Genomic DNA, 25,168 nt, shown 5'->3' with positions numbered 1-25,168 from the left:
CAGCATTGTGTTATCATATAGAAAAACAGCGCTTTTCTCTCAGATTAAATTATTTGAGGGATTAAATGTGCAGTTAAAGCTCTTCACACTGACAGGATGTGACGTTTACCGTCCCTGACAGCGTGAAGCGCTCTCAGACGAGTGCTGTTATGAATGAAGCGAGCGAGCCAAACAGCAGTTACAGAATAATCAGGATTATTTTTATTAATTCATCTTCAGGTTCAATAATATTACAGAAAAACATCCTCTTCATCATATTTATACAGTAGTAGTAGAATGCTGTGTCATTGCTTCATTACAAGTGCTGGTCATAGTTTATAGTGTGTGCAGTGTGACACTGAGTTCAGCCCAGTGTTACGAATCACTCGGTACAAAGGCAGTTTCTCAACAACCTGCTTCTGCTCGCTCTGATGGATCTATCTGGGTTTGATTGGTCCTCCTTGGGCAGGTGGCAGGACGCGCGCTGATGCTGCGTTTGTGTCGTAAGTGAGCTGCCGTAAACGCGAGCTGCCTAACGGCAAGCATTATTTACTATTTTAGGAATTTCTTTGAACGAACAGCCAAACATCATCACGCCATTCCCATGTGACACGGACGCAGCACGAGCCACTCATATATGCTGTATATATACGGTGCATTTGAGGTAACTGGGAAGTTTCTGGAAACCAAGCCAGAGGACTTAAAGATAGTGTTGGCACCAGAGCATCAGCGTCACGTTTAGTCAGATCAGAAGCCCCGCCCAGGTGCTGCACCACACTCTCACGCCTGGAATCACACCTGCCCAAAGAGAAAGACACACCCCCTTTTTTATGGGCATGCAGGTGTGACAAGAAGGGGGGGGAATTCAGGACAACGAACCACGCTGCATTCAGGACGCCGTGTCGGTACTGTTAAAATCAGACAGAGCAGTTACTCCAGTATGACCTGAATGCAGCGCCTGACCTTTGACCTGTGGGTTTGGTTGATCATATTTAACTCAGGTTTTCCACTGACGTGGTGCCGGCTCTTGGTTGGTTTTGAGAGTGGAGGTGAAGAGCCTCACAGGAAGAAGTTACAGAGCTGGTTCTGCCTGGGTTCTCTCCCAGAACAGGCTGAGAACCAAGCACCGCTGTGAGCTGCCTTGGCCAATCAGTGGTAACCTCTCTGAGTCCAACTGTGGGCTACAATGTTTGGGAAACCGTCATTTCAGTGCAAAGTCAATAACCTGCTTCTAGATTTAGCAGCAGTACCACACCAGTGGAAAAGAAGTCCCAACAGGAAGAATCGGATCCTTTTTCCCCACAAACGCAGTGCCAGAACATTAGGTAGCACGAGCCGGGGTAACGTCTGTAGTAAGAAGAGAAATTTCGTGCAGTTCCCACTCCCACCATTGATCCACGAATCCAACCACGGGACAACCCAGAAAGGACCGGGGTCTGGGTGAGGCATTGGCACTGAGTTGTTGGAAAAAGGTCCTAACAGGATGAGTTGTCCACCTGATTTCCAAAGCAGAGCTGTTGGTGTGGATGCAGCAAACCAGACTCTGTCTCACAGGCCGGAATGCCAAGCATCAGAAACGGGTGCTTTGGGACCGCTGATTTTGAGGTGCCAGTGGTTTTGTGGCACTTTTTATTGGTTAAGATCTGATGAAGTAGCACCCTGGTACCACATCGGTGGAAAACGGGTCAAAGCAGGAAGAACCATATTCCCATTTTACCACCAACATGGACTTTGGGAAACTTGGGTAAATATGAGCTGGCTCTAGATTACACATCACACACCGCGCTGCAGGAAAACCGGTTCAACGGGAAGGATGAGAGGAAGTGGGCGGTTTGCGTTGGGGCTCTCAGATCTCACAGGACACTTCTGGTTGTTGGTAACCGGTAAACATTTATCAGCAGGATCTACGGCGAGCAGCTCGGATGCTTCTGCGTTTGTAGTGGGCGAACTGTCAAAGGAGGGTTTCTGCACGCTCATACAGTACGCGGAGAGAACGGCGGTCAGATGACGTTTTGATTTACAGCCTCGAACCGACCATAACGAGCACCTTAACACCGTCATGGCAAAAATACACGTGGTGTAGTTACAAGCACCTGAATGTGACACCCTGCCTTCAAGTGATGCAAGCAGATGGGAAAACCGGGAATCGCATCTGTTCTCCGAACTCGCCAAATCGGTCAGTTCCTGCACGTGCGGTCGTGGGTAAAAATCTGAATAAAGACTCCCGATTGGACAGCCTGATCAGAGTGAGTGAAAGGACAAATCCCACACCCAGAGCTCCAGACGCAAATGTGGAGTAATCATGTAATCGCGCCCGACACTCCAGGTGAGCCCAGAGGTTCTGGAGCTTCCTTAACATAAACGTCACACTCTGGTCGAACACCACTTGAACGCAGGGTTGGACTGAACCGCCAGTGTGGCGCAGCCTTGATACGACTGCGATCAGAGACGTCTTTATCGCGTTTATATCGGAGCGGAGAAATCGCTCGGCGCCCCAAAGACGAGCCGCTGACCCACCGAGGACGATTTCATGGCTTCGCTGAGATGTCTCCAGATGTTTGAGAGGGTTGAATCTGCAGAAAGGTAAAAAAGGAACACCAGAGGACGCCTGCAGCTTGTTCTCTTTTCTTTTTCATTGTTTGGCAGAAAATATTCAGTGGCACAAACAACGTGAGCAGGTTCACTCGGAGGACGTCTTCATCAGCCGTGTTTTGCTGATGTTGGAGTCTGTGTGATCCAGGAGGAGACGTAGTGAAACGGCAGGTTTCTATAGCAGGAGAGAGGACGCCAGAGCAGAGCAAGGGTAGAAAAAGGAGGAGGAGGGTCTCTATGTCTCTAATCTACCCGGGAAAAACGCACAAAGCAAATGAAGAGGAGAGAAGAGGGCATGAATACTACTAAGATGATGATATTCAGTCAGAACCATGATAATAATAATAAATAGAATATTAATTAAGAATATTAATAATCATTATCATCAGGATAATAATAATATTACAGAATAAATCTCATATTTCGTATATTTTTTCACATTTTTTTTCTCCTTTGAAATACAGTGATCTCCTCAGAGCAGACCAATGAGGACTCAGCCTGCGCTGGCTCCGATTGGCTGTTGCATATGACATCACAGCTAATGGCGACCAGGTAGACATGCACCACTTCCCGCCCCCCACCCCGGCTGTTTCCTGTGCAGACAAGAAGTCCTGGCGTTGCCATGGTAATCGGTAGCGAGTGACGTTTCAGTCTGGAGAGAAAAAGAAGTGTTAACAGAAAGCACACGCTTCGCACATGCTCAGTGCGTCCGTGGAGCCGCCGTACCTGCATCATAGCCGTCCGATGACCATGACGTCTACTACCTCTCCCTTGTGCAGCTCCACGTACTGCTCTGTTTTAGGGGGCAGCATCAGCAGGCCGTTGGCGCTGCGCATGGACATCAGCCTGCTGGACACCTGGTTACCTGCAGGGAGGAGGGGTGTGGTCAGTCGCGTTACCCAAGTGAGATGACTGACAGGACGCTGACCGAGGCAGTGGTTAGAACAACATTAAGAGGCTCGTTTACGATGCCTCTGACATAAATCAGCTGACTGATGTCGACCACAGAGCCAGCGTGATGGATGGGCCTGCGACGGCACGTCACTGGACGCCCTGCGGAAGCCTCGGGTATCTGGGAACACGCACGATGAATTTAGGAGAAAACGTCGATTCCGTCTCCATGAAAGCCGGTTGGAGATGAGTCCTCGTTGGCAGGTTCAGAGACTTTGGAGCGAGTATCCGTGAGCTGGACTCAGAGCAGACAAACCGCTCAGCACCGTCGACAAACCTGATTGGACGAGCTGATGTAAAGCTCTGAGGGCGGCGCTACAGGACACAAGCGTAACGGCTCATTTGGGCCAAGTGCAGTGAGGAAGCTGAACAGCGCGATGCTGTATGAACGTGTGCAACATCTTTATGACGGTTCCATGATGTGATCAATAAAGTTAATCGTGTGGACGAGAAGAGGCCAGAGTTTACCGCGGCGAGGAGGAAACAGGAAGCAACGTTTAGACACCAATGACTGACGATACACACCGTCACCGTGTGTGTGCGCGCACTCACCTGTGCTCTGAGCCCAGGGCAGCGGCTCCTGGTGATGCCAGGTGAGAATGCAGCGGTGGTACTCAGGCCGGGGGTCCAGCTTAACGTCACAGGAGAGCTGAAGAGAAGAACAGTGGCATCAGCAGACTTTCATCAACAATAACTGTGTTATGTAACCCGAGCGATGCATCAAACACTCGGTTCACCTTGACCTGCAGGCAGGGTTACAGCATGACCTCAGAGAGTGTGTGTGTGTGTGTGTGTGTGTGTGTGTGTGTGTGTGTGTGTGTGTTTGTGTGTGTTTGTTACCCTCGCTTTGATGATTGTAGGTCGAGGATCCAGAATGCCTTGCATCTTCCTCAGAGCAGGAATCACAAACAGGTTACACGTCACCACAGCGGACACTGGGTTACCTTGGAAACAATAAACAGACCACGTGTGATGATGGTGCAGAAGCTCGATAACATGATGTGGCGCGTTTACGTTTACGAGCGGCCTCTGAATGATGTCATAAACGTGGTCGGTTGGAGTTACTCGTGTCGACGAGGCGCTGCTGGAACATTTATGGAGCTTACTGTGAGGAGTTATTTTAAGATGCACGTATCTGCCTGCAACAAATACGAAACATTGAAAGAGTGTCTGCGTCATCTGTTGATTTGTATTCATTTTTTTTCCTCCTTACTTCATGTACTTCACAGTACATGATTGTACTGTGAAGTACATGTAGCAACTGCTAATTCTCAGCCCGTCTCTGTGGAGGCTGCTGACGTTCAGCCTGCACTGAAGCTTTCTGGTCTCCAGGAGGTTAAAGTCAAGCTCTCAAGCTTCCTGCTTCGCTTTGGGATCCACAATCAGGAATCGTGACTCTGATCACAGGCGTCTGTGGGGACGACCCGAGGACGCTTCAAAGGCAGGTGAATTACACAGCAGGGTTAATATGTTACCTGGCAGGGCGAAGATGAGTTTTCGTGTCCCGTCGATGTCGACTGTGGCAAAGGTAGTGGGAAGACTGAGGGACAGAAACATAGAGCAGCGTGAGCAGAGGCAGAGACTGAGGTATCAGCCGTCAGGTGTACCTGCAGTACTGCGAGTACCTGCAGTGAGGAACTCCTTCAGCTATCAGAAGAAACATTTGTGACTTCAGTGAACAGACTAACATTGCAGCCACAGGTGAGGCTCATTAACAGCCACCTGAAGCTTTAAGCTCTCGGGTATTTCACACAGGTGTGACTGTGGTGCTTAAGTTCTGGGACTAAAGCAGGAAGTCTCGGCTCCGTCTTACCCTGGCTTCATGAAGACTCGGCCAAAGTGAATCTGTGCGTGCAGGTCGATATCCAGCACCTGTTTCAGGTAGTCCTGATCACAGACACACACACACACAGTCAGGTTTCCTGCACACTGACGATCAGAACATCTGCTCAGTGCGTCACTCAATCAGTGAGCTTTACACTGAGATACTTTAGGCCACGCCCACCTGCTGCCTCACCTGGCCCTCAGCTCGAGTAGGAGTGACGGCTCGTGGTCAGAGCTGATGAAAGACGGTAAATCGTCAGCTCCGCCTTCACGTTCGGCTCTCTCTGCGGTCTCACTCCACAGAGAGACACACCTCCTGTAGCAGCGGCGAAGAAGTCCGCCCAGTCCTGCTTCACTTCCTGAGCGAACGTGCAGTTGGTACTGCAGCTGAGACTCTCAGCAGGTGGGCGTGGCCTGAAGTTAGTTAAGTTACTGAAGTTACTGTACCTTCTCTCCCATGGACACACCCCCTGAGGTGATGATGACATCAGCACGGCTGATTCCCTCGTGCAGAGCTGACAGCAGGTCGTCAGGGCTGCAGAGAGAGGACACACGGGTGTCACAGGAAGTTCAGGATACAGACTGAGGTCGGACTCGAGTGAAAGATTTCAGATTTCCCACTGAGGGACCTGTGGACCCTCAGAGGGTGGATGAAAGATTAAACCCTGACTGCACCGTGCTGGGGGGTGGGGGCTGGAGCTTTTTTAAGATGTCAGAACAGGAAATGATCAGACTGGAGCGACAGGCGGGGAAACGCGCTCACTTGTCTCCGACGATGCCGAGGTTGATGGTCGGGTATCCGTGCTCCTGGATGGTGGCGAGGAGAGTGGAGCGGTTTGAGTCTCTGATCTTCCCCGGGTGGAGGTCATCCTCCGGGTTCAGCAGCTCGTTCCCGGTGGACATGACGGCCACCACGGGGAACTTGTGCACGCTGACCTCGGTCACTCCCACTGTGGCGAGCAGGCCGATCTCAGACGGGCCCATGTGCGTGCCTTTAGCCAGAACGCACTCCCCTCGCCTGATGTCGTGACCGATCGGCCTGCGTGGACACAAAAGCACCAAATTGTCTACGCTGCTCCTTCACCCGTTTGACATCCACGACCTGAGAAGCGTTCCTCTCTCACCTGATGTCCTGCCCGGGCCGGGCTTGGACCATGATCCTCACCTCCAGCTCCTCGGTGCCCTGTAACAGACGAACAGGAAGTAAAGCCAGCAGGCACACGCACAGCGCCATCGACCTTCATCCTGGTGTTCTTACATCCTCAGACTCCCTCAGCAGCTCCGTGTCTTCTACTTGGACCACGGCGTCAGCTCCGCAGGGAATCGGCGCGCCGGTCGTCACCCTCATCACCTGACCTGGCATGACTGTGTGGGTGGGCTGAAAACACAAGAAGCACAGTTTACAGAGCGATGACATCATCTGGTAATAAGGCTTTTAGTCAAGGTTGAAATTCACAGTAATCAGGAGGAGATGAGAAGTTTTCTAAATTCTGGAGCCTCAAGTGGACGTTAGAGGAACTGCAGCTGTTATTCCGCCAGCGTTTGGCTGCAGAGGTCGACTCCCAGGACTTCCTGCTCTGTGACACGTGTGGCTCTAAAGACCCTCGTCTGCCTTCACTGCTGATATGAACTCGGTGATGTGCATCAATCTGATCCTGATCTACATTCTGCACATACGTGAACTTAAACGGTCTGAGCATGGCTCGCGCTGTGCCGATCATGGTGTGTGTACCATGAGCCCGCTCAAAGATAACGCTGAGGTTAGCAGCGTCTCCCACAGAATCTGGTTGACAGATGATGGTTATGCACAAAGCTGCTGCGTGAGAGCCGACCTGCTGTCCAGCCTGCGATTCCCCCATGATGAAGCGATCTCCCGGGCCATCGGCAGCTACGAGTCAAACATGAGTCGGTTAGAGCTTTCAGTTCAACAGATAAAAGGTAAAAAAAAAAAACACAGATGTTTGAGGCGGTGCCCACAGTCTCACCTCGCACAGCGTAGCCGTCTTTAACAGAGGCGGGGAACGGAGGAAGGTTGTCTTTGGCATAGATGTCCTGAGCGAGAACTCGACCCAAACCATCTGCAGAGAGAGAAGACTTTCTCAGAGGCTCATCCAGGACAAATTCATTGTTTCACTACAATCTGAACTCTGTGGGAGGAGCGATTCTCGCGGCCTGTGGAGGAACGACGGAGGAGGGCGGCTACGGTCCTGACCGGACGAGCTGACCGACAGCGGGGAAAAGCCGATCAGACTGACGTCAACCTGGATTGACTTTCAGGTCCAAAACCTCCGTAAGTCAAACAGGTGGAGCAACCTTTTCCACATTCATGGTTCAAACAGAGTGTGCAGGTGCTGAAATGCTTCTCCCATCAGATGCCATCACCACAGCAGCATCAGCTCTGTGGTGGAGCAGTTAGTGGACACGTGGGCGTGCAGGGCTCGATACTCCTGTGTTAGAGCAACACACACACACACACACACACACACACACACACACTCACCTCTGTAGTTAATGACTTCAATTCCCAGAATAGGCGTCATCTCGAGAACAGTGATGAAGGCTTTGTCCATGGATGTCAGCGGGAACGGCGACATGCGATGACGACGCGCTACTTTACTGATGTCAACTGCGCTGTGGCCTATGAGTGCGCACACACACACACACACACACACACACACACACACACACACACACACACACACACACACCTGTAAACACCTGAAAACTATTTTTTCGAGCTTTAAAGGTAAACGAAACACATACTGAACTCACTGGCTCTCAGTATGTTCTCATTGCTGCCACATCGTGACTGAACCTGCAGAAAAACAGATTATTTTGATTGAAATCATCTTAAAGAATAATTTTCTTTTCATGCGTCTCATTCACAGGATGTGGAAACATAAACAATGACTCTGGATGCAACATTCAAGCATTTCAGGAGCACCGAGAGAGCGAGTCGGGTTAATTTTACTCATCAGATCAGTCTGAGCGCTGAATAAACAGCAGATATAAGCCAGAGCTTTAATTCTGCTCTCCTAGCTGATGTTAACAGCAAATTAAAACCAGAGGTCAGAAAGCCGGCGTCTTCTTACTAAAAGCAAAGGTACATAAGGTTGATGATTGGCTGCTTTGCAGAGATGATTTAAGCATAATTTGATGCTACATTTTAGGTCATTTATTTTTAAATGTACCACAACTGAAGACATTTCAATAGATCTGAGTGTTTCCAACCATCACAGTCCCATTCACTCCCATTCAACAGACAGCACACGTCCCGAGACTTCCTGAATAAAGTTCATGCACATAACGAGAGCTTCAATCAGGACGATCACTGCTTACATCTGGAATGACACTGATATTCAAATCTGACCTAAAGATACTCATCTGCAACAGTCTAATGATGCTGTGATGATGGTTACCGATAGTTACCGGGGGGGGGGGTTAAGTTTGTTTCACAAGTTAAAATTAAAAGGTGAGGCATAAAACCTCAGAAACCCATCTGTTGCTAGCATCTAAAATATGCCGAGTCATGCACAGACTGTCCAACTTTGTCATGTTTCTCTGTTGTATGGTCTGTACGTCATGTATGTTTGTCCAACAGCTGACTGAGCAGCATACACACACACACTACACCTGACCTGGATGTTATAAATGTCTGCTACAAGCTGTAAAGCTAAGTTACAGCCAGCTAGCTAACCAAGCTCGCTCTAAGCTAGTTTGCTATCTATTTAAACGGTTACATCATTTAATTTTTGACAAAAATCATATTTTTATATAAAATGTAAATTATAACAATGGTTCACTTAACAGGTAAATGATTTTGGGAAGCTAGCCACCTAGCATTTAATTCATTTCAGGCATAGTTCAGACAAAGTTAGCCAACAAGCTATGACTTAGCTACAGTGCATGAATCTAGTAAGGATTAGCTAATATTCACTGACAAAGAAACATGAAAATAACCAATATAGCTCCCAGATCAGTTTGTATTTAGGGTTTCATTTTAGACAGCTTTTTATTCATTACATTGGCAGGTTTTTGGCTAATGGTAGCTAATATAAACTTAGCTGCTAACACACACAAACTACTTCATAGACAACTTAGCATATAGCTGGCTAACCTTAACTCGCTGTCTAGAGTCTTTATCTAAACCCTGTGTGAACAGTTTATATTTGAGAGATGTTCGTTTGGTAATTATTTCTAAGCTAACATTAGTTAGTGGCGCTCATTTAAATAGCATGTGACCAAAAAGCTGGGGAATATGTAATTGATTTAATAATTTTACAATCAGTTCAGATACTAGTGATTTAAAAAAACAAAACAACAAAAAAAAAAGAAAAAAAAAAAAAAGAAGGAAACATATACAAGAGAACAAGTATATAAAGAATAATGGAGGACCCAGGATAGCACCTTAGGGAACGCCACGGGACAAACAGGAAGAAACTTTTCTTAGCGTGTTTTTAAATTAAATGGTAATCTGTTCAGATACTGGCAATAAGAAAGTATTTGATATTTGAAAAAAATGGCACGTGAACCAAGTCTAACTGTGAATACTCGTTTTTCTGCTCCAATGAAATCGAACACACTGAGTTTGTTATTCACCATAAATTGGCTCGGTCCTGAAGCTGGAGCTTTTTATGCCAGGAAATCAAATGTGATTTTTCTGGTTCTATGAAGTGAACGGAGGAGGTTAGGAAATAAAGAAAGTAATTAAAAGCTCTCATCATGCAGGAAGTGCTTGTCATTGTTTCATAAAGGGCTTCGATCAGCAATCAACCTACATCTACTGGGCATGCTCTATGACCGTTACACAGCACAAACAGGAAAGCTGGTGTTTCATGCAGAATGGCGTTTTTTGTTGCCGAGCTCTTAGCGGTGCTGTCTGTGTGCATGTGTGAAGGTTTGTTTGTACCTTGGGTGTCGGGCACGAAGCGGTGGAAAGGCGGGAAGTTGCCTGTGTCGCCCGGGGTGACTCGGAGGGGGTGGAGCTTAAAGAGGCCGAATCTCGTGGAAGCACCTGAACACCTCGAGAAATGATCGAGTCCGGGATCTACACACACACACACACACACACACACACACACACACACACACACACACACACACACACACACAATGCTAGTCCAATGATTTCCTTCAGTTGTTTTATTGGAACCTAAAGCTGCAAAGCTGAACACTTGCTCCATAACCCCTGACCCCCTCACAATCAGCTGTTCTTTTTATAACTTTACTATATTTAATGAAGTCATGCAAAGTTTTACTTTCATACTCTGAATACTTTCTGATTTGTTTTTACTACCAGCATTATTATCATAGGTTGAACTGAAAAGGGAACTCATAGTAGGTCCACCTTAAAAAAAAAGGCGGCATCAGATAATCTTCAAGCTAGTTCAGGCAGGAGCTGATGAAGAATGGTGACTGACACAATGAACTGACCAATGAGAGGAGAGGACAGGTGCATGTGTGAAGTCTCACCTGATGGTCATGGGCAGAGGAGCAGGTGAAATGAGTGGGAGGGACAGGGGTGTGGCCAGGCAGGTAGGGACTCCCTTTAGCCATGAGCACAGCATGGCTCATCTGATGGACACACACACACACACACACACACACACACACACACACACACACACACACACAGGTGAAGGACATGATGGGATGAAGTGAAACATTCCACACGTCACAGCTCAAACCTGGGCTCACACACACTGATTCGTTCTGTAAATTAACTGATACGACAGGAGCTGTTCGCGGTCACTGTGGGGGTGTGGCTTTAAGAGGAACGCTACAAACTAACAACACTAAAGCCAACAGTTAGTCCACACCGGACATCCCTGCATCGGGTAAACCCTAACATGATGGAGGTCATGCTCGAGTTAAAATGTTTACACGCGTATCGATGAACCAAAACTGTCCTCACGTCATCACTTCCTGTCGTCTCCTCTCTAAAAAACCATAACAAGGCTTCAGTGTTAAAACCTGACAAGTTGTTCCTTTTATAAAGGAGCCATAATGACCAGTTTGATCGAAACTTCTTGACAGCGTCCGACACAGGTCACGTGATGCTCTGTCACGTGACCTGTGGATCTAAACGTGACGACGGATTGAAAAACGAGTTTCCTTGGTGCTCATTTCTTCTACAGTTATAGGAACCTGCAATGCCCCGTGGGTAGAGCCTGTAATGACCCGCCTGACCCTGAGGAGGAAGTGTTTTCTAAATGTCATTCCGCTACTAGGAGGCGGGCCTCCTGTCTTCCATCCTTCCCGCGGAGCGCTCGCTTCCCGGTAATTTCTGTGCGTCCTGCAGCAGCCGCTGCATGCGTCTGTAGTACAGTAGCTGCTGCAGTGACCCACTTTCCCCACACTGATCATTAAACTTTCATCTGGCAGCTTCCAGCACCGCCGCCGCTCTACGTGCGGCCTGCGCACCGCTTACCTTGGCAGCGATGGCGGCTGCGGTGATGTGGGAGGAGCCGTGGTGGTGGTGGTGGTGATGATGGTGGTGGTTGTGCGCGTGCCGACCTCTCCTCCGGTCCTCCTCTTCGTCATCCTCCTCCTCACACTGGGTCCCGCGCTCCATGGTGTGTGTGTTGGTGTGTGTGTTGGCGTACGTGTTGGCCTGCAGAGGGGAGGGGGAGGGCAGCTGCTCCAGGGCGGCGTGCGTGGATTTCACCCGGACCGTGGCCTCGCGCAGCAGGTCGATGGCGTGAGGCAGAGCGGGCAGAATGAACTGAAAACACTCCTGAAAAATCAACGTTTCATCATCATCGTCGTCATGGCGTCAAACTCTCACAGCAGACGCTGCACGCACAGTGGATCGTTTACACGAACAGTAGTCGCGCGGAGTAGTCCAAGCACAGACTCCCCCATCCCAAACCCAGCCACCTCCTCCAGCTCATTCAAGTCATTCCCAAGCCTGTCCTGCGTCTGCCCCACGCCTCCTCAGCCAGAGGCCGTCCAGGAGGCGTCCTGGTCAGATATCCAACCATCTGAACTTCGATGTGGAGGAGCAGCAGCTCTACTCTGAGCGCATATCAAAAGTCTGAACTCCTCCCTCCATCTGTAAGGGAGAGGCCAGCCACTGAAGGGCGAGCTGCTCCTTTCAACCATTCTGAGTTTTTATAGACTCAGGGTGGCACTCCGCCATTTTTTGGCTTTCTCATCCCCGCTGCAAACCGCTCCTGTGTGAGCTGGAGGCCACCTGAACAGAACCACCAGATCTCGAGAGCACAAAGGTGAGACACCTGGCTCCGCCTACAAATCCTGTCTGTAAACAGTCTGACTCACTGCCGGCAACACGGAGCGAGTGGGCATTAGGGACACAGAAGTCCATGAGCTCCCACACTTTACAGATGCATGTGAACTGGACTGCAGTGATGTGTGACAGGTGTACTGGTTTCACTGGTGCACACAGAGTCTGAGCTCAGACACGCCGTCCTCCTGACTCAGCCTGTGTTACTCTGAGCTGTGGATCACACACGTTTGGTGGCTTAGACACTCAAACTTTATATTTTCAGACTCTGTTATACTTTTAAAAGCTGCTCGACATTTCAGGATGTTGCTTGAACGCACTCAGACTGAGCTGGTCAGGGAGGAGGTTGGAGACACCCACAGAGGTCTGTAATCCAACATCTGTAGTTTTGTAACGACGCAGTTCAACTCTTCCTACTTTAACGGTAAATAACACAAACGCTGAGCTCCACCTGACTGGATCGTCACGTCTTACGACATACCCGGCGAGTTCAGTGCAAAGATCCACACGGTGCAGACTGAGCAGAGTAAAGTCAGACTCGTACCTGAGAGCCTTTCTTGCTTCCTGGAAGGTTGATGATCAGAGTTTTGCCACGAATACCACAAACAGGCCTGTAGAGGAGAGGACACGGCACACAGAGCAGGTTAGAAAACAAACGTTTCCACACTGTGTCAAACTTAAACTGCACCGTTCATCAGAATCCAGTGTGTAACAGAAGAAACAGGAAGTGACACGTTCAATGTGACTGACAGCACCTAACCAGGTGAATCAGAGACGTGATTGGCTGTAAGAAGATCCTCCCAGAGAGGCCGAGAGTTCAAGATGGTCACGTGACAGGACTAACTGTGAAGGCACCATTAATGCAGGAGCACATCTGGAGGTTCAGGAGGAACATCTGCCACAGTCTGCTTCTTATCGGAGCTCCATAACTGACCCGAGTACAGCTGTGACATCATCCTCTGACACACCTGCTGATCACCTCAGAGGGTTAAAGCTCGGTGGGCAGACGTGCTGCCGCATTAAATTCAGACAGTTTCCCAAAACATTCCAGATCCAGATGTGAATTTACAAAGATAAACGCACGCCACGTTACAGTGACTGGTCAATGAGCAGTGAGAGCGCTCACCTGGACAGCATGCCCAGTGGCGTGACGTTGAGAGATCCCATCAGCATGGCCAGAGCCATTCCCGGAGCCTCTCGCTCGATCACTTCCCTGGTGGCCTAGAAAACGACAAACCACAGCGAGTTAGAACACGGCGGTCTGCCGTCGAGCCGCGCCTCTGAACCTCCTGTACCTCAGGAGTAACATCTCTCGGAGCAAAGCCGGTCCCTCCGGTCGTGAGGATGAGGTTCAGCTCCTGTTCGTCGCACCACTCCAGTAGAGTTTCCTGCAAACACACATAGCTCGTCACCGCCAAAATAAAAGCACCAATGCCGAGCAGCCGCAATCACGGCCACAGAATCAGAGAAACAGAAACGTGTCAGTCTGAAATGCCGGCGGTGGCGATCACGTGGACACAGTGATGCATAAAGACAGAGGCCACGTTGCTCGTGCGTGTGGAGCAGACGTCAGTACACGATTAGAAATCATCACAACTCAGAATTTTTACTGATTTCTAATTTGTTTCAATCCAAATCCTTAACGTGTATTTATGATGCTCAGTGGGTTTAAACCAGTTTACCGCCGTCTGACTGGACGAGAGCTGCGGACGACCTCACTTACACGTAGACCCCGCCCACTGACAGACAAACGTCTGTGAAAAAGCATTCAATCGTTTCCCTTTAGTGGCACAAACAGAGATATTAAAAAAGGACTCCTGTTTTTGGGATTACCTTGATCTCGTCGATCTCATCTGGAACGATCTTGTAGGCCGCGATGACTCCTCCTAGTCTGCAGGAAGTGACACAATGACAGTTACTGTCATGCTGCTCGTGTGTGTACGTGCATGCTGCAGATCTGCTGATGAGGACTCACAGCGAGGGGTCGTGGACCAGGTCCTTCAGGTTCACGCCGCTGCGGTCCTCAGCCAGGTTCTTGAAGCAGCTGTCACTCACTGCAGAGGAAGAACAGCTCAGCACGGTTTCACACACACACACACACACACACACACACACACACACACCTCCTCACTTCCTGTCACATGTCTCGTGTTCCCAAAGCTAAGGCTGCTCTGAACTCTCAGGCTGGACCTGCATGATGTCACAAATAGGGGACGCCCTTGTATGCTCATCTCAGCTGCGGAAGCCCGCCTACCTGTTGTTTGAACCCTCTGTTTGTGAGAGGCAGCCAATCAGAACAAAGGTCCAAGGATATTGTAAAGAAAAGCGTCTGTACTTCTTTAAGTTGTTTCTTCAGTTCTTCTGAAGTAGAACTGATGAAGCTTCTCGGATGAGAGGTGAAACGTCTTCAAGCTACTTAAAGAAGTCCAGACGCTTTTTTTTTTTCCCCAAGCTCCTTAGACTACGATCACCTGGATGACTGAGAACTAGGGCTGCCACAAACAATTATTTTGATAGTCAACTACAGGGAGTGCAGAATTATTAGGCAAATGAGTATTTTGTCCACATCATCCTCTTCATGCATGTTGTCTTACTCCAAGCTGTATAGGCTCGAAAGCCTACTACCAATTAAGCATATTAGGTGATGTGCATCTCTGTAATGAGAAGGGGTGTGGTCTAATGACATCAACACCCTATATCAGGTGTGCATAATTATTAGGCAACGTCCTTTCCTTTGACAAAATGGGTCAAAAGAAGGACTTGACAGGCTCAGAAAAGTCAAAAATAGTGAGATATCTTGCAGAGGGATGCAGCAGTCTCAAAATTGCAAAGCTTCTGAAGCGTGATCATCGAACAATCAAGCGTTTCATTCAAAATAGTCAACAGGGTCGCAAGAAGCGTGTGGAAAAACCAAGGCGCCAAATAACTGCCCATGAACTGAGAAAAGTCAAGCGTGCAGCTGCCAAGATGCCACTTGCCACCAGTTTGGCCATATTTCAGAGCTGCAACATCACTGGAGTGCCCAAAAGCACAAGGTGTGCAATACTCAGAGACATGGCCAAGGTAAGAAAGGCTGAAAGACGACCACCACTGAACAAGACACACAAGCTGAAACGTCAAGACTGGGCCAAGAAATATCTCAAGACTGGTTTTTCTAAGGTTTTATGGACTGATGAAATGAGAGTGAGTCTTGATGGGCCAGATGGATGGGCCCGTGGCTGGACTGGTAAAGGGCAGAGAGCTCCAGTCCGACTCAGACGCCAGCAAGGTGGAGGTGGAGTACTGGTTTGGGCTGGTATCATCAAAGATGAGCTTGTGGGGCCTTTTCGGGTTGAGGATGGAGTCAAGCTCAACTCCCAGTCCTACTGCCAGTTTCTGGAAGACACCTTCTTCAAGCAGTGGTACAGGAAGAAGTCTGCATCCTTCAAGAAAAACATGATTTTCATGCAGGACAATGCTCCATCACACGCGTCCAAGTACTCCACAGCGTGGCTGGCAAGAAAGGGTATAAAAGAAGAAAAACTAATGACATGGCCATCCTTGTTCACCTGATCTGAACCCCATTGAGAACCTGTGGTCCATCATCAAATGTGAGATTTACAAGGAGGGAAAACAGTACACCTCTCTGAACAGTGTCTGGGAGGCTGTGGTTGCTGCTGCACGCAATGTTGATGGTGAACAGATCAAAACACTGACAGAATCCATGGATGGCAGGCTTTTGAGTGTCCTTGCAAAGAAAGGTGGCTATATTGGGCGCTGATTTGTTTTTGTTTTTGCATGTCAGAAATGTATATTTGTGAATGTGGAGATGTTATATTGGTCTCACTGGTAAAAATAAATAATTGAAATGGGTATATATTTGTTTTTTGTTAAGTTGCCTAATAATTATGCACAGTAATAGTCACCTGCACACACAGATATCCCCCTAAAATAGCTAAAACTAAAAACAAACTAAAAACTACTTCCAAAAACATTCAGCTTTGATATTAATGAGTTTTTTGGGTTCATTGAGAACATGGTTGTTGTTCAATAATAAAATTATTCCTCAAAAATACAACTTGCCTAATAATTCTGCACTCCCTGTAGTCATCGATTATTTTTGCGATTAGTCGACTAATCAGATCATCATCCATTAGACGTAAAACGTACAGCTTATTGCACCAGCAGCTACAGCAGGGCGATATGACCAAAAATATTTATCATGATATACATTTGAAAATTTGCGCTAACGATATACCTGACGATGTAATTGACACTAGACAAAATACTTCACAACTTTATTAGTGCAAAAACCCCATCAATGTATTTTCACTTAAACAAGCAGCTGTTTTTTTATGTGCATTAAAGTTATATAAAAATTTAACAGTGCAAATGCAAATTCGTTGCTGACAGTTTAACCAAAAGACATTTCCAGTGGAAACTGGCCGACATATCCTCAGCATAACCATGTATAACATCCACAAAACTTAAAAAGAGGTTATACACACACAATACGGTAATATTATGTTGAAGCACAGTACGTATCACTCCGCGAGGCTCCTGCCTACGATAGCCGTAATGCTCCGACAATCCATCAAGCGGTGCGGCTTCATAGCTTAGCAAAGTCGTACTAAAACATTTAACAGATTTTCGAGCGCCGTGCACAGATAATCGTTTCGAGGTCAGTAAACACAACCAGAGTTCATACATAAGGCACACGGGATTATAAGGGGCACTGTCGACTTTACAGAAAAATCAAAGGATTGATTTTAAGTCTGCCATATTTTCCAAACAACATGGTAATAACGACGGCCCGCTAGCATCTACCAAAAATAGTGCTTTGTTGTGTATCTGACGGACGAAAGCTAAACCAGTTCCACACCACTGAAGCTGCAGCATTTTTACAAACCAGTTCAGCTTCATCTGTTTCACTCAATGATCCGCTTTCGCTCTACTCATTCTGCGTCACCGCCATGTGCGTATGTAAACAAAGGCACTGCGCATGTGCGTTTTACCCATATTCTATTGCGAGATTTCATTTTCCTATCGTTGCCCAAAATTACACCGTATTACCGTGAACGGTATGATATAGCCCAGCCCTACCAGCAGCATCTGCTCTTATATAACCATCATTAGCTTACAGCTTTAAGTGTTTAAGGTATGTGCTAACTAAAAATAAAGACAAGATGATAGTTTATTAAACTTTAATGATTCTGTGAGGTTTAATAAAACTCCTTGCTATATAAAATATAACAGGACACCGGAGTATATTCTCCAGCATCTCACACTTCTGATAATCAGCTGTCTGTCTGACGTTTTTCAGCTGTGTGAAAACCACCCAGGGAATTAAGAAAGTTTTACTTAACCTAATCTCAGCCAAACAGATTTACTCACGAACAAATAAAACACTGAAAAAAGACAAACAATAACATTTTCAGGTTATTTAAGTGACTTATATATCACGTTTAACCTGAGTAGCAAAAGACAGCGGTGGGTCTGAAAACAATTTCCCGGGAGTGTGCCGTTCTCGCCAGCTCTAGTGAGCCTTGAACCCTGGCTAGCTATCGAGCTAGTGGGTAACAGACGTCTCCGAAAACGTCAGAGCGCTTTTGAAAATATGTGGTGTCTTGATAAACTGAGCAGATATTTGAGGTTTACACAGCTACATTCTCGCCTGAAAATATGTTAAACGTTTATTTTGTGACCCAGAAAGAAAAATAAGAGTAATATTAAAACTAACTAGCTGCCGCCATTGTTGGAAACTGGAATTGGCTGAGCTGCGCTATGAATTCTGGGATAGGTTGTGCCACAAAGGATACGCCGACCCATCCTTCAAATCTGGGGAAATGAAGGTCACATTTGGAGGAATCTTCGAATTTGGACAGTCTTCGCCGCGTTGCTGTAACGTAATCGGCCTACAAATGCGGCCTCCGAAGGATGCAGCCTGAATTTGGACACAGCTACGATACCGGACACAGCTTCTTCTTCGGGGTTTAACGGCAGCTGGCATCCTTGTACATGCAGTGCTGCCATCTTCTGTTTCAGTCTGTTATTACACTCTTAAATCCTACTACTTATTCCTGCGTCTTTCAGGATCTTACAAAGCTTCAAACGACACGTCGACTATTAAATTAGTTGTCGACGATTTTGATAGTCGACGTACAGTAATTGTGGCAGCCCTACTGAGAACCTTCACAGACAATCAGAACAAAGCTGTCTTAAAGGTGGAGGAGCTAAATCGGCTCAATTCAGACATGGATGAACCGAGGAGCTGCACAAGGCTCAGTGTGAGATAAAGAAGGATTATTATCAACTGTAAATCATGCAAAGCTGCTGTAGCAGAGTCCAAAGATAAAAACAGGGAGCTGGAAACCAACAGGATGAGTTTTTTTGGAGGATCGAAGATTCTCCACAAGTTACAAGAACACAGATGCCAAAATATCATCGTCCAGTCTTAAAATGAAAAAGCAGGAAGTGAGCAGAACAGGTCGTTGTTAGCGTCATCCGTGTGAACAAAATCTTTATTTTTGAGGGGACGTCAGAGAGTAATGATCACAAAGAATAAATGGCACTTACAAATGAGATTGACAGAAACAACAAATTCAAAGGACGCCTGGTAACGCTGTGCCAACAAGACTGAACAACTGCAGAGTTTGAGAGCAGCAGGACAAAACAAGACCTGCAGGTCCTCGTCATCTCCATCAGAGCGTCCAAACAAAACCACGGCCACAGGAAAGACCTCCTACACTGATCACATGACCAACAACAACCACAATGAAGTGTGAGGGACAGCTGAAGAGCTCCATGTGAAGATCTACTGACTGAAATGTTGCGGCCGTGTCGTCAGAGCTGAAGGACGGACCTTCAAGGACCCGCTCAGGGTGAAGTGCTGCAGAGGAAGATGGAGGAAACGGCGGTCCGATAACTCTGAGGAGCTGGCAGGGAAGACCTCGGCAGATTCAAAGAACCCTCGCTCACAACCACGAAGCTTGTAGAAGAACGCCGTCCTGCAGGCGTGCTCAGTGCCGCTGCAAGTCCAGAGTTAACGGATCAAGACAAACAATGAAATAGCAAAGAGCAGCGCATCTAAGGAAGCAGGAATAGACCGAGAGTTCGCATGTCACATGACAGGAAGCCCTGATCTTCCTCATCCAGACTTTGGACTTCAAAGGGGGACAACGTCAGTCGACTTCAGCTGTTTGGTTAATTTCCTCCTGCTGTTTTCTGATTTCTGGACTCTACCAGAGTATCCTCACCTGATTCACAGCTCAGTCTGGCTTTCAATATGATTTCAGTGGTTTGCTTCGCAGGTTTGAAACCGTTTGTGTACATAACAGCAGGAAAGACTCTCACACTCAGCTCCAATCTGACGAGTGACAGTAAACGAGAAGAGTAACGCCAAAACATAGGGTTTTTTTATTTTTATTTTTTATTTATCATGCTCCTCTCGTCCTTTATTACTTTATTTTACGTCAGGAACTCAAATACAAGGAGTCAGCATCCGGACTGGGAAACGTTTGATCAGTGCTCGCCTACGAATATTAGCAGAAACAGTCACAGTCAAAAGAAAGTAGGAAAGTAAGCTAGTTTAAAATCTGGTCCTTAGCTAGTTTAAAATGATTTAAATACAACCTTAAAAAAAACAACGTGACATATTAAACTTAGTCAGAATTCATTTATGGGAAAATAGGTCAAAATACAGAAACTGTGTGAGACCTCGACCCTCACTGCTTCTATAGGAGAGAACAGGGTGGATCCACATTCTCCCAGCAGTGGATGCAGCAAATTCACCAAAAGATCAGAGCGTGCAGTGCTCAAAGGAACTGAACAGGAACGATGTGCTCTGAGACGAGGCCAGAGTGCAGATGTCTCACAGATAAAGCTGGGACAAAACTGGGTCATCAGCAGGACAAAGATCCAACAGAACGGCTGAAAAAGGAAAGAACAGAGCTGCTGCAGAGCTCAGAGAGCTGTGCATGAACGAATGCTGCAGACCTCAACGACCAAAGCTCATCCACAGTGATGGCGCAGACCGATCACTGCAGGTCACTGCTGCTGAAGGAGCTACACCACTTCTGGATTTGATCTTTTTGTTAAATATTTACTGTGTAATGTACAACGTGTTGTTCATCTGAGGTTATATTTTCTTATTTTTAACACCAATTTTTTTCTGATGTCCTGATGCGTAAAACCAGACAGATGGCGTACGATGCAGTATCGTGCTCTGGTTGTCTGTTATTTGGTGTGTCCAAACTTTGTTTTTTCTGCTCGTTAAAGTCACTAACGAGGAACTGCAAGCACTGTGGATGAAAGAGCAGCTGTTCTCTTCCTGCTCCATAGAGGGCACTCTCAAGCTCATCCTGGATGAATGGAGCTCGATGGAGCTGAAGAACAAAAAATGTACATTTCGTGACATAAACATTTTTCTCATGGAAATCTTTAGCATGTTTTTACTAGAAAGGATTGAAACAATACATAAAGTTGTATTTTTAGACATTTTAATGGATTTTTAATGCAGTAAAGTACTTTTCTATGAGCACCACAAGCCACTTTAATACATCCTCCATTTTGATTTGGGGCATGGCGCTAGCAAGTTAGCATCACCTTCAAACACTTTAACCACATAACTACGACGCTAACACCTACAGGAGGTATCACCGGGAAAAGAACGCCATCAAGAGGTCCTCCTATTCTAAAACTCACCAATCAGCACATGTTAGCCGAATGTTAGTGTTTTATGGGCAAAAATCAGCGTCACAGTGAATAAAATATTGATCATTACAATTGATTTGTTTCAGTTCACAGTACTGATTATGGATTTGTGGGAACTAGCGTGTTTTTGTGTGGAAATCACTGCGGGACCTCCCACAGCGCCCCCTGCTGGGCGCACAGTGGACTGCCCATGCTATCCTCAGTTAGCTAAGCATCCCTGTCCATGTCCAGTGTTACTGGGTTCACTGGTCCCAGTCCTCCCGCGGGCACGACTCCGGTGCGAACATCAGCTACAGCTTCGGTGCCGCGCTGCGCGTTCATGTTTAATGTTGAACTAAATGGCGTGAGGAGGAAAAACGCTCATTACTGCGTTAAACGGACACTAACGGGGTGAAACCCCGGCCGTTAAACAGTCGCGAGGTCCCGTTATCTTAAAAAAGCCCACCGTGAGCCGAGGCCCTCGTCAGATCCGCAGAGGGACATGAATAATGCAGCTCATGTCGGCTCCGTAACGGCACACTGCTCAAAATATCACCTGCAAGCTAGCCACTAACACCGGAACACCGCGGGGTTACCTCCAAAATAAAAGCACGACTTCTGGTAGACACTCACTGCAGCACGCACAGCTTGTCTCGCATTTTGAAAGAGCTCCCCGGCCCTTCTCCCTATTCCTGGCCGCTTCACGGCGAATAAAACACCTCTGAGCGCCGCAGTTTCGCTGACAGGTGCAGCCGGTGCTCACACGTTAATCCGCAGTCACACACAAACACGTTAATCCCGCTCTTTAGCACAAAACGCGCACCTGTGCGCCAGCAGCCGCGCGGCTCTCGGGGAACCCGGTTAGCATGCGGCTAACGTTAGCCCGCTCTGCAGCGGAGACAGCCCGTATCGTGACACCGACTTGCGCAGGCAGCCGGGCACAAAACGGCGCACAGGTACGCTGCCCAGAGGCGTTTTAGCGCATGTGATGACACGGTGTCCTTACCTGTGAGGATCCCCACGCGGGTCTGATGGTCGTGGTTGGTGAGCACCATCCCGTCCGCCGCCATGTTTACAACCTCTGTCTGCACTGTGACGGCGCATACAGAGGCTGGGGGGTGGAGGGGGAGGGGGTGCTGCACCTCTGGAGGAGGACCGGTGTGTGCATGCGCGTGCATTCTGAATCCCCTCCAACTACCGATACGATCAGGTGACCCGGTACCGCCAGAGCTGCAGCTGGATGACCTCTGAGTGGAGCCGTGACATTGACCTCACCATGTCCTCCAATCACAGAGCAGCTTTAAACAAACTCAAGTGCCAAAATCAACCTGCGCTCTGTCTAACATCCAGCAGGGGGCGACCTCTCTGAGGCCTGATTGGATAGAAGTGTAACAGAATTGAGCGTCCAGCTCACCTGAGCTCAGTGAACACCTTCCTGATGAGTTTACGGTCTCAGTTGCTGCTCTCAGGTGTGACTGAAGTACAACGGAATTTTATTCTGGAAACCTTGGTGGCGTTAGAGTCGGGACGGAGCAGGAAGCTGTCCTCTGAGTGTGCACCGTCAGGCCCCCGGTTCTAAAAATAAGTTATCTGTTTCTGTTTTGTCCTCCTTTACAAACCCACAGCATCCACGTCAGGTCGGGGGGGCGGAGTCATAATGTCACCGTAAGGTCTGCACTATTAGGCAGGATTTCTCCTTTTCCAGGATTAGCTCTGGGTTTCCTGTACTGTGAAGGCGGATCCTTCTTATTAGGGTTTATCATCATGGCAACTGATGTTGCCCAGGAGTAGGGGAGTTTCTAGATTACAGATCAGCAGGTATGAAATAACTGACCAATCAGATCTCTGGAAACTAGCGTCACACTCCCTCTGAGCTGTTCAGCAGTTTTTGTTCTGTCAGCGTTTAAAGAGGTTTTATTCTTTCCTCTCAGTGTTAAACTCCACCGAGTCTGCAGCTCAGAGGATAAAAGCTAAGACCATCTTTAACACATTAATGAAACACTCGATCGTCGAGACAGAGCTGTGATATGAATCAGCCTGTTCTGTCACACAATCGGCTTCAAACAGGCTAAACTTTATTAATACAGCAGTGTTTACACACACACACCGGTCCTCCTTTGTGAAATCAGCTGCTCTGCTGTGAGCACATTTATCCATGTTTCTGATTGGTCAGATGCTGCTAGCCCCGCCCCTTGAACGTACAGGTTAGACCCTGGGTGAACTCAGCCAGGTGAAACAGGCTGATGTTAGGATAAGTGAACGTAGATAACCGACAGTTATTTTTTATCTGCTACTTAACTTCGGTCTTTTTAACTTCGTATTGTTGGGATCAGGACAAGATCGCAGTTTGAGTCATCAGCACTAACCCCGCCCATCGAGACAATCTGGTGAGAATGACCGAGCCGGGTTAGTCTCTCGTTTGAGCCTCCGTGAATAAAAGCTGATGTTCATTTAACGCTATATAAATAATATTTAATAGAACTGATTTATGCCCCATGTATGCAGGATTTATGCTCCTGCTCTCTGGTTTCGCACAGAACAGGATTGTGGGAATTTAACCTGCGCAGAAGCTACAGAGAAACGTTCAGCCCAGGACGTCACTGACCAATCAAAAGCTCTGTTTCTGATGAAGAACATCGGTCGGAGCGAAGCCTCGGTGGGATCTGAAAGGATCTGCTGACACTCGTCCAGGTTGATTACATTTTATTTAAATTAATGCACTGTGCCCCCCCGGTGGGCTGCGATGGTACTGCAGGTGGGCCACAGTACCAAGTTTAAATTACTCATGTAATTACACAGTTATTTGTTTATATACATGAAATTATTTGAATTAAAGTGAATTGGAGCTGGTATCACCAGTGTCCCAGATTACAGCTGTTCTATTTGCTGAAACGTTTTCTGTTATTTTTGCCAGCGTTGCTCCTCGAGGACCTCGGGCTCCTCCCTGGTTGTGAGCGTCCTGTGAAAGGAGGAGGAGGCTGAGCTGGGAGTTCAGTCCCCGCTGTAGATGATCTTTATGGTGGCCACGTCGCGCTCCTCTGCAGGCTCGGCGCCTCTCTGAGTGTTTCCTGTAGAGAAGAGGCTCGAGTTGACCTGGAGGATCCACTCTGTGATCCTCTGCTCGCTGTAGTACTCGTCATCACCGCCATCGTCCTCCTCCAGTGTCTCTGCGTGACCTCTGACCTCTGAGTCCTCAGATGATGTTTCAGCAGCTGAGTCATCGGAGCACAACTCTCTCTGCCGTCGCCGCTCCTCACAGGCGCCACCGTCATGTTTAACTATGACCGGCATCGTTGTCGTACGGCCACCGTCCACACCAGTGATGTCATCGCTCTTCTTCTGCTGTTCCAGCTGCTCAGCGAGTGCCGGTCTGCTGTGGATTTCGCTGAGTCTGTCTGACTGTTGGATTGGTTTCCCCCGCTTTGCCACAAACACATGAAGGATCGTATTTCTGATGGCAGGCGGAGCTGCAGGGACTTCTCCTCTGCCGGGTCTGCAGCCCCTGATGGGCGGCAGAGGGATGTTAGCAGCTTGTTTCAGCTCAGACTGGCCCATCTGTGATGACCACTGACCCGTGTTTAACCTGCTCACGGTGTGAAGGTTAGAAGATGATCTGTTGATCCGCCGGACACTAATCTCCAGAGTCTGACTCGTCTCCTCGCTGATAGGCAGACCCTGGCGCCCGGACTTCCCGCTCCTCTTTAAATGAAACCGATCGTGTTGTCTGTGCACGGCTGCATCCGAACTTCTCATCACTCCTGTTTGCTGTTGGCTCAGCAGATGGATCGGACGCGAGCCCTCCACCTTCTTTTAAACGCTCCGAGAGACGGCGCCTCCTTCACCCACGTCCCAGCTCAGCCCCGAGGAGTCACCTGATCTGTAACAGTACTCCATGGCAGGCCGGCG

At 47.9% G+C, this 25,168-nt stretch overlaps 1 protein-coding gene across 3 annotated transcripts; it reads right to left on the bottom strand.

Annotated features, from left to right (window-relative positions):
* Nucleotides 1-178: 178 nt before the first annotated feature.
* gphna (gephyrin a) lies at nt 179-22,643 on the bottom strand. Of its 3 annotated transcripts, XM_040049678.1 has the most exons (23): nt 22,269-22,642; nt 14,568-14,646; nt 14,426-14,483; nt 13,888-13,980; nt 13,719-13,813; nt 13,137-13,203; nt 11,777-12,082; nt 10,819-10,920; nt 10,256-10,393; nt 8,119-8,161; nt 7,847-7,984; nt 7,332-7,424; nt 7,179-7,234; nt 6,605-6,724; nt 6,471-6,529; nt 6,110-6,385; nt 5,794-5,881; nt 5,336-5,409; nt 4,998-5,062; nt 4,363-4,466; nt 4,075-4,171; nt 3,298-3,436; nt 179-3,223 (listed from the first exon to the last, which is right to left on the bottom strand). In XM_040049678.1, exons 1-22 carry the CDS (start codon nt 22,438-22,440, stop codon nt 3,303-3,305), a joined length of 2,457 nt encoding a protein of 818 aa, XP_039905612.1. In that variant the 5' UTR covers nt 22,441-22,642; the 3' UTR covers nt 179-3,223; nt 3,298-3,302. The 3 variants fall into 3 exon arrangements, with proteins under 3 accessions (XP_039905612.1, XP_039905613.1, XP_039905614.1); XM_040049679.1 differs by lacking the exon at nt 10,819-10,920 and having other exon boundaries at nt 22,269-22,643; XM_040049680.1 differs by lacking the exons at nt 10,256-10,393; nt 10,819-10,920 and having other exon boundaries at nt 22,269-22,643.
* Nucleotides 22,644-25,168: the final 2,525 nt, after the last annotated feature.

Source organism: Simochromis diagramma, unplaced genomic scaffold (genome assembly GCF_900408965.1).
Source record: "Simochromis diagramma unplaced genomic scaffold, fSimDia1.1 OVJJ01000456.1, whole genome shotgun sequence".
Classification (NCBI taxonomy): domain Eukaryota; kingdom Metazoa; phylum Chordata; class Actinopteri; order Cichliformes; family Cichlidae; genus Simochromis; species Simochromis diagramma.
The sequence above is the reverse complement of the archived record's forward strand: the minus strand, read 5'-3'. Positions and strand labels throughout refer to the sequence as shown.